The sequence below is a fragment of the Pygoscelis adeliae genome, unplaced genomic scaffold (genome assembly GCF_000699105.1).
Source record: "Pygoscelis adeliae isolate BGI_AS28 unplaced genomic scaffold, ASM69910v1 Scaffold378, whole genome shotgun sequence".
Classification (NCBI taxonomy): domain Eukaryota; kingdom Metazoa; phylum Chordata; class Aves; order Sphenisciformes; family Spheniscidae; genus Pygoscelis; species Pygoscelis adeliae.
In genome coordinates this window covers 104,026-115,304 of record NW_008825312.1, presented here as the reverse complement: position 1 = coordinate 115,304, position 11,279 = coordinate 104,026, and the positions used below count along the sequence as shown (strand labels likewise).

The 11,279-nt window shown below is 36.0% G+C and overlaps 1 protein-coding gene across 3 annotated transcripts in view; it reads left to right on the top strand.

The window, feature by feature from the left end:
* The first annotated feature begins 5,681 nt into the window (after positions 1 to 5,681).
* Positions 5,682 to 11,279, top strand: part of PUM2 (pumilio RNA-binding family member 2) — a 47,794-nt gene continuing 42,196 nt past the window's right edge. For all 3 annotated transcript variants that reach the window (XM_009330253.1, XM_009330252.1, XM_009330251.1), the window contains exon 1: positions 5,682 to 5,750. In XM_009330253.1, the coding sequence (XP_009328528.1) occupies positions 5,700 to 5,750 (51 nt within the window). In that variant the 5' untranslated portion in view covers positions 5,682 to 5,699. The remainder of the gene's footprint in view (positions 5,751 to 11,279) is intronic.

Below are 11,279 nucleotides of genomic sequence, written 5' to 3'. Positions count from 1 at the left end.
GTGGGTGTGTTTTTGTTTTGTTTTTTTTGGTTGGTTTTTTTTGCTTTGCTACATGCTGTAGAAACCCTACCTTGAAATCTCCTACTTTCTTTTTTTTTTTTTCTCCATTGCTGGTGTCCTCAGCACTGGTAGGATTGCTTCTCAAACTTACAATACAAAGTTCACAAGGAAATAAAACACAACAACATTAAGATCCAGAGTGATTGCTGAGCCAGGCCAACTAAATTGACAAACTAAATTTTGTTTTTGTTAAAGCATTTGAATGTATTAAGGGTCATACAGTGCAGAAGTATAGCTCAATCTCAGAATATGAGTTAAGAAGCCTAAAATATAGGGATTGAAGAATTACTTGCCTGCAAAAAGTTTGAGTTGGTTTTAGAACACTATATTTTAAGGCTATGAAAATTGTTAAATACTTACTGGGGGAAGCTGTTATGCTTTTGAGATTATAAGCAACCAATTTTAAGTCCTAACACACATTTCTGTGCTTAGGTGTTTTGTCAGAAATGCCTAACATCTTATTTATTCGGACTGCTTAAGGAGCTTGGACTGCTCCATTTTGGAGTATTTAGTTATGCAGTTGCATTACTGTTACATACGGTGCTCAAAAAATGTTAACTCTTTAAAACACAACATACCTGTAGACTTCAAATTACTCAGGAGCAGCAACTTTTATTAACCAGTTTGGTAGTAAGCGAACCTTTGGTTCCTTGATGCCTCAAAGAGGTATGGGAAGATGCATCTAGCCAAAGGCAGCTTTAATCAAACAAATGCCATGTTTTCTTCAAATGTTACACAAAATATTTAGTATTTTGTAACTAGCGTACAAAACATAGTTCAGTTGTTCAGCTGCTGAGCAGCTTTTTTTATCTGGATGCATTGTCTTCTAAACCAAAATAAGGAAATGTTGGGTAATTTGGCAAAATATTCTAGAAGAGAAATTTCTGTATACAGCCCTGAACTGTAGTATTTCATAATAGAGGTTTGGGGATTTGCATTTTAGGCTTGTTGTATAGTTTTCCCTTGTTGTCCTTTGTTATAAATCTCTACTAGATTTGTGTCTAATGTTTTAATTTGTATTAAAATATAGTTTTTATTTAGTGGTTTCAAGCTGGCTACCCCTCTGAAATGTTTTTGGTTGTTTGGGTTTTTTTTAATATCTAGTCTGACATAAGTGTCTGACATGGCTTTACAAGACTGTTTAACTTAATGGAGGTCTGGCAGAATTGCTATGTATTGTGTTTTAAAATATAGCCACTTTTGTGTTCTTAAATTAGTTTAACTTGCTGATAATGCTAAGTCTCTGCCATAAGCATATATCATACATAAGATAAATGCTGCAGAAGAGCCAGCCCTGTAGAAAACTACTAGGAAGGTATTTTGCAAAGTAATTCAGCAAAATAAAGAAAAAGGCTGAAGCATTTGCAATGTGAACAGCAGCTTTCCCTTCCTTTCCAATCACAGTACTGTAATTACTGGGTGGCTTGTCTTGAATTTCTGGCCTAGTACCACAGCTTCAACTGCAAAATGTGTCCTTTTCTTTTTCATGGTGGTTAGGGTATTCACCTAGGAGGGGAGGGATGAGATCTGGAATTTCTTAATGCAGGAAAAGTGTTTTTCCTACTTTCTGGTCAGCTACTTTAACCACTTCCGATGTATAAAATGAAGTCGTCATGTCTTTCTCTTTTATATTATATTTTTTGTTATTATTTTTCTCCCAACTCTTTTTTCAATGAAGGGGCTGATCTTTCGTTTTGCAAGAAAATGGTTAGAAGCTTATTTCTGGCAGGATTCAAGGTTATTGGAGAGAGTACTTGTCCCTAGACCTGGGTCTGGGTGCCTGGATTCCAGAAATGGGTATTATTTTAAGCAGTGTTTCTTGTGGTAATCCTAGATGACTATCCAGTCAACAGTCTGCCTCCTGAATTTTGTCCTGAGTTATGTCAGAACACGGTTTCATGTTACTGGTTTGTCATCTAGCTGCCACTAAGCAGGTGCTCCTGCTCCACCTTGCTCCAGACCAGCTTCTCCTTGTTGCTTTCCCCGTGTCAAATCTAGTGGTCTTGCTGCTGTGGTGTTTTAGGCAGTTCAGCTGGCTGATCTGGTGAAGTTCTCATGCATGGAAAAAGAAGGAAAAAAACCTTCTGAATCAAATCTTTTACTTGATGATTACCAAGTTCATTGCAAGGAGAGTGGTGAAAGCTGTTGGGGGGAAGGATGGAAGGACTGTCCCGTTCATTGGTAGCTGGCTAGGTGTGCTCAGCTCTGTCATGAACTCAATTTATTGGTTGAACGTTGCAGCATTCAGTGTTGAGGATTGTCTTGTGGGTATAGTGTGAGGTAGCAGTGAAATACAGAGAGAAATGAGATAACTAATCTTACTAGGAGTTTTGACAGAGTAAAGGAAGGTTTTTGCGTAGGACTCTAGATTTAAAATTTATTTTGTGAATTTCAGGGGGGGGAAGAGAGTGTAAATTTTAAGAAGAGAGAGTCTACTAAAAATATATATAATTTCATTTTTACTCTGTTAAAATCTCATTCCTAATGCTGTGGTGAAAAATGGACTAATACATGCAGGTATGTTGTATCCAGTTTCTGTGGAAGGGGAAAAAGATCAGAATTTTCTATCACTATGTCAATGGATACACTTAAACCATTCTATCTAACAGCAGTGTGTGAGGAATTGTTCTACCCAAAGACTTCTTTGGTGTGTAGTATCCATTTGTGCATAATTCGGGGGCCCTGTGGAATAATCTGATGTGTATCAGAAGTGTGGAACGGTTGCCAGCTTCTCTTAGTTGGAAAGGCTTATTAGCATTCAACTCCTGAAAACTAAGATTAGATCTAGCAACTAATCCCAAAAGCAGGTAGGTGGTAAATGGAGAAAGAGGGAGTCTTCAGAGTGATTGTGGGGGAGAATAAAAAACCAAGAAAAAAGATGTAATCAACCAAAACCAGGAAAAAATTGTAAATGTTGAGCAGTATGTTTCATAGGCCTCTTCTTTGATTTATGAATTATTCCAGATGACAGGGGATGAATAAAAATAGAGAAAAATTTTTTGAATGTTCTGAATTTGAGATTAAAAAGTATATATTAAAAATGTTTATTTCTGGAGCATATGAATTAGATCAATGTTGGCATTGAATTAGAGAAAATAAAACTTCCTGGTAATACAGATGATCCTAACCAAAGTTTCTCCTTCGGGGAGAGGGCATGTCTTTATGTGTAGTAGATCTAGCTTTCTTGTTGTCGTTCTGGATGTTTTTGTAGTGATAGGGGTAGCATTGAAGAAAGCAGATCTTCGGATGATAATAGTGCTGCCTGTATTTTCTCCAGTCTCTAAACTGATATGTGAAACACGTATTGATGATATGGGACAGGATTTTGTGGACTGCTCTTTTTGATGGAAACAGAAATGGAGACCCTCTTCACTATAGTAAAAGGACTGTATTATTTCTCTTGCTGCTGATAGCAATAGGTAACACTAACTGAAATTTCATGTTTGTAAGAAGGGGGGGGCAGTGAGCAAAATCAGTGTTCAGTGTACTAAATTTTATTTATGGTTTCGGAAAACTTCAGTTTCTTACAGTTGACTCTGAACTGCTCAGGAAAAAAGAGTTAGCTGTGCTATTCCTCTGAGTCTTGGATTGTTTTTTCTTAGAGACTTGGAAGTGTGTGTGGCCGTGTTTTTGAACTTTGCTGAATTGTGAAAAATAAGCGTTTGATATTAGGTCTTGCAGCACAAAAAAAACCCCAAACAAAACTACCACCACCAAAAATTAAAACAAACAAAAAACCAAACCAAAAAAACCCCCTACAACCAACAAACTTAAACATCTTTCAAGCTTGGTTGTTTTTTCTCTAAGCGTGATTTGGGTAGTGTTTATGGCAAATATAGTTTGGCAAGCATTAGCTACAAATTTTGTTTAGAAGTACTGTTAGACCAAAATCACCTTTCAAACCAGAAGCATCTAATTTACTATTTGATTGTAATTGAAACCAAAGTGCATGACTTCAGCATGGGGAGTGGCTTATGGTAAGATAATAACCTCTCTCAACCATCTATAGAAGAAATTCTGGTTTCAGAAACTGTAATATCCAAATTCAGAAGTCTTCAAAATTTGAATTTCTGATTTTTCTTTCTAAATAATTCCTCTTCTACAGTTAATTTTTCTATGTGCATGCACACAGATTTGATTATCCCTCAGAGCTAATAAAATTTATGTGAAAGAAGCTCTTTTTTTAAATAATCTGTTTTTTTAGTTCATTTGAAAAAAGGTCTTTAGCTTTTTTAAGGATACATGAAAATCTGCTTTCAGTTTTTAAAAGAATAAAATTAACCTAATTGACTTAAATGTCAGCATCACTGGAAAAAAGGTCAAGGTGCTGATTCCCGCCCCCGCCATAATTCACTGTGAAACTAAATTTGTTCTTCAGTAGCTCACTGAAATTGTTGGGAATTGGTTTCAGAATCCATCTTGACTAAAATATTGTTCTTTCTGAGGGAATATTCCTGTGAGCTGTGACATTTCTTCCTCAAAAGTACAAAGACACTCAACTTCAGAAGTTAATGGCTTATAATGATTATGGGGCAATCACAATATTTTGAGAGTAGAATGTTGAGAATAGATCATCTATTGACAGGTAATTAACACTTTTCCAGTGCTAAGAAAGAATTGGAAAAGCTGTTTGTGCCAGAATATTAAAAGCACAAGATTGTTTCTTTGCTTAGTATTTGAGTATTTTTTGAAAAGTGATTTTAATGTGTTATCAGCTGTATGGAGTAACTTAATTTCGTTTTATTTGTTAATGTAAACAGATGGGTTTAGTAGGTGACATTAACTCCTCAGGAGAGACTGGTATTGGGAGGGAAACTTTAATTTTACTTTGAACTTGAATAACTTTACCATTTTACCCTGCTGCATCTCACTGTTGAGAAAGAAGGAAGGGGAGAAACAGCTCTGAATTGCCCTTTTTTATTTGTTTTTCTAAGCTTGTCATGGCTTTGAAAATTCCTTGTGGGAACCATTTTCTCAGGAAAGAATGCACCCAGTGCATTATGTCTGCGTGCCATGGAAGAGGAGGTGCTTTATTGCAGCAGCAACTCTTGCTTTAGTAATATACCTTTCATATTTACAACAAACAAAAAGACAACCCACAGAGAAGGAAGACTGCTATTTCTTGGAAGAAAGCACAAGAAATTGTGATAATGCAATCAGTTACTAGATTTTAAAAGCAACACATTGCTAGTAGCTTTTGTGACCTCTCTCGTGAGCTTTTCTTTGTTCACTGCTAAGTGTACTCAGTAACATTGTGTGCAACAGCTCATCTCCTTTCCAAGAGATATTGTATGTCCAAATCTTAAATTTCACTTTTTTTTTTGCACTTGTTGCAAATGTAATATTGGTCATTGTTTCCCTGGTGAGTGGTATCCATCCGGATATATGAAGATTAAAATTTTAAAGTCTCTCGGAATTTCTTGCATGTTTATAGTTAGCATGGTTCATTAAATTGGTCACTAAATGTATCTGTTCACGAAATCTAAACTCATGTTCAGGCTAGACTGAGTAGCAAATTTTGTGTGTGCTTTCAGTTGTCAGAAATCTTGTGGAGTACTACAAACTCAACTTTTGAAAATCTATTTGACTAATGATTCGCTTTTTTGTTTTTTCCCCTACAGGTTCGATCTGTGGATGAGATGAATCATGAGTTTCAAGCTCTTGCCCTAGAATCTCGGGGAATGGGAGAGGTAATTATTGAGGGCTGAAAATCCAGTGGGTGGTTTGGAAATGTTGATACAATTTAAGAAGTCTTAAATAATACAACACGAAGCAAAGAGCTTCTCTTAAGACCAAATTAATTTTTCAGGCAACTGAAGATTTCTGTTCTAAGGTGAAGATAAACTAAGTACTTTGCAAGAGCACTGGGATGGTTCTTGACTGGATCTACTGTGTTACTGTGTCGGTTGTCTTAGATGACTGATACTCTTAGGGAACTGACAGGGTAATTTGTTTGAAAGTTTGGGCAATTCTATGAAATGAGGCATGTTTCCAGTGTCACTGTATCTAAGCTAGTGAAACAATTGCTCACTACCTCTGGGAAGCCAAGGAGACTGGGATCTAAAAAAGGTTTGGCTCCAGAAAAAGTGAAACTGACATACCCTAGCAGAACTGTGGGGTAATTTACTATTTTTTTTACTGGTAATTACTCCTTAAAAGAAGATTTTAACCAGGTTGAAGAGTGCTATTGTATAATTTAGCTAGAGGGAAGAAGGATTTTTAAGTCAGTGTACTTGGGGGGGGGGCGGGCACGTTTAAGATCATGGAGGATGACTTGGCTCCTTCAAAAGCAGTTCCCTGAACTCCTTAGAAAGTAATCAACAGGCACTAGAGTTACTTGCCTTGACAGGACGTGGTAATGAAATAAATTCACGTTGAACTAAGATTTCAAATACTGATCCTTTTGTCGTGCTGGATATTTACCTAATTCAGTTAATATTGAACCAGTGTCAATATTTCAGCTTAACTTTCTTAAAATGATGATAGGACTGTGATGTCTACGGAAATCATAACTTATTGATGAAAAACAAATGCCATGAACGTTTCTGGGCTGACACATGGCTATTCTTATTTGATTTTTTTTACCTTAATGAAACATTTAACCAATCAGTTGGCTCTTCAGCAATTTTTGCTTCATCCAGGGTTCCATGTTGACTTTCTTGAACCATCTCCCATTTGAAAAAGCGATAACAGATGAAGCCCTGTTCTTTAGAAAGCTGAGTAGCCACATTGGATATGCTTGCTTTCCCCTGCCCCCCCAGCTCTTAAAACTCCTTTTGAAAGATAAAGGTGTTAGTAAGGTATCTGTGGTAGTACCAACAGTGTGATAGAGTGGATGGGTAAAATTCATATTGGTGTTTGTTCTTTTGCCACCCACGAAGTACTCTGAAAGATTGAAAGCAGTGAAAGTAAAGGATGGCACAAGTGCCTGGGAATTAAATTGAGGTATATATGACTGCTTATACAGATCTTTGTTTTAGGTTATCTCAGATTGGGGGAGATATTTCTGCATGATTTTGTTTGTTTGTTTTCATGGTATTCTGTGGATCTGTGAAGATGTTTAAAAAAAAAAAAAGGCACAACAAAAAAGCACATACATGAAAAGCCAGAGTTCAGGTACAGTAATATAGCATCAGAAATCAATACTATATTGTGACCCTGCAGTTATGATGTCTTTCACTTCAATGGCATCTTCCAAGTATCTTGAGGTAATACAGGTTCACATAGCTAGGCTGACTTACTCAGTAATTTTCTTAATGTATTGCGCAACAATAAAGTAGTTCCGGAACAGATTCCATGGCTGTTTTAACTTTTGATTATAACCTTCCAAAATATTAAAGGAAATGTCCTCATAAATAGCCTTGTAAGCTAGAATTGGTAGTTCTATGTTCTTACGTGCTGCCCTCTGTCTACTTTGAAAGGTGTGAAAGGGAGGTCATGTCAAGTGATCTGCTTCTAGCTATTGGGAAGTTGTTCTCTTCCTCATTTTCTCTGTCTGGATAGATTTTTCTCTGAACTGAAATTAATTTTTTGTTCATAATTCTGTTCCTTGGTTTGTTTTTTTCCCCCGACTGGGAGTCAATACTTGACATTAGGAGGCTGTTAAGTCTTACTTTTCACATCATTACTAAAATCAAGACTGTCTGTGAATCCTCAAGCAAGTATCTCTTCCATGTGCTGATGTAAAGGAATATAGTATGAAATCTGTTTTCATTGTACAATAAGACATTTTGGAAATAATACGTACTGGGAATCCTTCTGTTAAGTTATCCATCTGAGCTGCCTTCAGATGGAGCCTGGTATCAATCAGTATTGGGAATAGGACAGCATAACATGAGCCAGATGTATGGTTTCCTTCATCTGTTTCTGTCTTGCAATTCTTTGTTAATTTATTTTGTAAAGAAACAGACTAAAGCTTTATTAGCAAGAGATCTGCTGTACTGCAAGTGTCTTTCTCTAAATGTCTTCTAAAATTTTAGCTCTTAGATTGGTTAAACACAGATGATGCTTCTGGCTCCAGCTCCCAAAAGCTATCATGACCCTTAAGGTCATGATAATATTCTGAAGAAATACTGACACGTGGTGCTATTTTTCTTCTCTAGGCATCTGTTGTTTGCCATTTCAGGGCCAGCATAGTGGGCTTCAGGACCTTTAGTGTGACCTAATACAGGCATACATAAAATTAGTTGCCAAACTAAATCTTTTTTTTTATAAAGTCTGTTCTTGTAGAAACTTACAGGGCCAAAGCACAGACATATTTCATGTTAGGGATAATGTATCCACTTCTGGTGTCAAAACTTCATTCAGAGAAATTGTAGAAGGCTCTGTAGGAATAACTTCTGATCTTAAAAATAAATTAAAAAATAAAATAAAATCCTTAATTCAAGAGCTGGTAATTAAGACTGTGCAGTTACTTACCAGAGAGCTGGTTAAGAGGCAGCTTTAGCATAATTGGTTATTATCTATGCGTAGAAAAGGGCTTTGTTCATCTGGCAGAGACATAACGGGGATCAGTGCTGATGCTGAAAAAGACACTTTTTAGCGTACTGTTGTAAGAGCTTAGTAAGAAATATGGCAATCTTTTCCATTATTTTGAATTAGGATTGGATGTATCTTTGTAAAGTTTCTTTTCTATTGGATTAAATGCAGGAAATATTGAGCAAAACATGTTATCAAAAGGTAAAACACGATGATTTTATCACAAATTAATACAAGTAGCTGACCTCTTGATTAAGTCTTCTTCAGTAGAACTAATCAAGTGGGGTTTTTTTCTTGTCTGTTAAAGAGGAACATACTTGTTTTGTTTTTCTGAAAAGTACTCTTTTTTTGAGTTCCACAGTGAAATAGTTGACAGCTGCTAGGGCTGCTCATTTATATGGCAATCCAATAGCTAAAACATCCCTTTAAAAAAGCATAGTGTATGTCATATCCATCATCTGTCAAAAATAAGTAAATAATAAATCTAAATCAGTGGCCCTCAGGGAGGTGCAAAATTGTAAACTTTTAAAAATGTCATTTATTTAAATATTTGAGGGACTTCTTTGTTGTGTAGAAATTTTAACGAAAACTTTTTCTGTAAATCTGTTTGATCTTCAGTAAAATACAATTTAAATTTAGCCTCTTGAAGTATAGATGATGCATTATGTTTTGTGTTAAAGATATTCTATATTGTTTGCGTACCAGAGTACATGAAGACCACAAGCAGTTGAATATATCTGTTTGGAATTTCAGAGTATGTAGTTAAAAAAGCCACCAAAAAAAAAAAAAATCAAACCAAAGCAGACCTAAAAAAAACCCCTAAACAACAACAACAAAATTCCCCCAAAACAACCTGTACTTTTGCAGTGGGGAATTATTGCTGCTTTCTACCAGTGGACAGGTTTTTTTCCTCTGGTAGAAATCCGGCGAATGAGTTTTGAAATCAAAACCAGTATTGCAGTGTGTTCTGCTCTAAATTTGCATATTGTTCTTAACACTCTGTTCTCTGAACACCTGTCTGATAGCGGAATTTACTAATTTCAGGGTAAGCATACTTTAATGTGATGCTCATTTTATGACACCCAAGATATTACTCATCTTTTTTATTCTGACAAGGTTGTGTTAGGTTGACATCTTCACTTCCGTATTTCTCATAGCTCTCATCTCAGCTGGACACATATTTGAAATTGTCTTAGACTGCATTTAAAATAAAGCGTGATTCTCTTTCTCAAAACCAAGGTTTCACAGATACATGAAATGCTTGCTTTCTGTTCTACCAGTATCCTACAAAATGAAAAATAAGTAGTATTGCAAGCTTGTTACAATATAAAGCTAAAAAGGACAAGTAGATCAGCATAGGCTGATCTGAAATTTATAATCTTTTGCTTTTAGTTGAACCGCAGTTGTAAGATCCTATTAATCTATTTCTCTGTCCCCTGATGGCTAACTTCATCCTTAAATTTGGGGTAAACTTAATATCCTGGTGCTCCCGAAGTATGTTTGGTTGATACCTGGTGATGATTCTGCCATGCATTGAGAAAGTGGGCATCTCTGTCAGGGCAGGTCATAACAGTATCACAGTCTTGCAAGCATAGTAGTCCCCTGTAGTTTTGTTGAGCTTCAGCTGTTTATCATCCTCCACTCTGTGAGTCCTTCTGTGTTAATGCATTTAGGTAAGGAACCCAGGGATTTCAGTAGGTTAGCTAGTCAAAAGACTTTGTTTCTGGCCAGAGCTCTGGGCAGCACAGAAAAACAGTGATCAGCAATCCTTAAGGTACTCTAGAGGAGCTCTTGTCACCTCTGTTTCAGTGTTAATATTGTGGCCTGTTAATGGCAATCTTAATGTCTTCTTCAAGCTGTTTTCACAAGCTCTTTCAATGCTACATTAAGAAATACCTAAAAAAAAATTCTCTTGTTAGTAGTTTCATCAAGGCTCATACTAAACAGCTGTGAAGTTCAGAAGGGTTTTCTAGTCACTTAAGTAGCAGGAGAATCAAAGCTTCAGAATGTATTTGTTTATTGCAAACAAAGCTTTATCAGATTACATTTTTTTTCTGAATTCACAAAATGTAAAATTTTTAATTGAACATTACATTTTGCAAAATTTGATGGATTACGATGCTGTCTTCAGAGCTCTTCCCTATTTTTTTTGCAAGTTGTCTTCATTGTAGTTTCAGTTGACGGACCTTATAAAGTATGTAAAGTATTGTCTGAGAATACAGTTTTTTAATTACATATTCAAGAGAAAACGCAATATGCAGAGTTTAGCAGTTGTACTGCTACTGATGGGAAAAGTTAGAGGAATAAAGTAAAAGTAGTAAAATAAAAGTGAAAAGAATGCTGACATCTGAGGTATTTTTGCTTGTGCAGTGCTTCTGTCATGTCACACTAAGTCTTCTGTCCTTGAAGACAGTACAAGAAGTGATACTGATCTAACTTGAAACTTTCTGCTTTAGAAGTAGTAATGAAAAAAAAAAATCATACAGCTAAATGAAATCGTTGGCATGTGGAACTTGAACAAATTTGAATGTCACAGATTTGTAACCAGCAGATCCCTATGGTCTAAAGGAGCTCACTTGCCACCATGTGTGTTAGTCGCTTTCTAAAATTTGGAACATGATGCATTTCTAAGTGAACAGAACTTTACAATGAACTGCTGCTGTTTCTGGTTATCATGATAGTATTAGTTCAAGGCCAAGCTTTTGAGCCAACAGAGAAAGAAGGCAGTGTTAGTTAAAGTT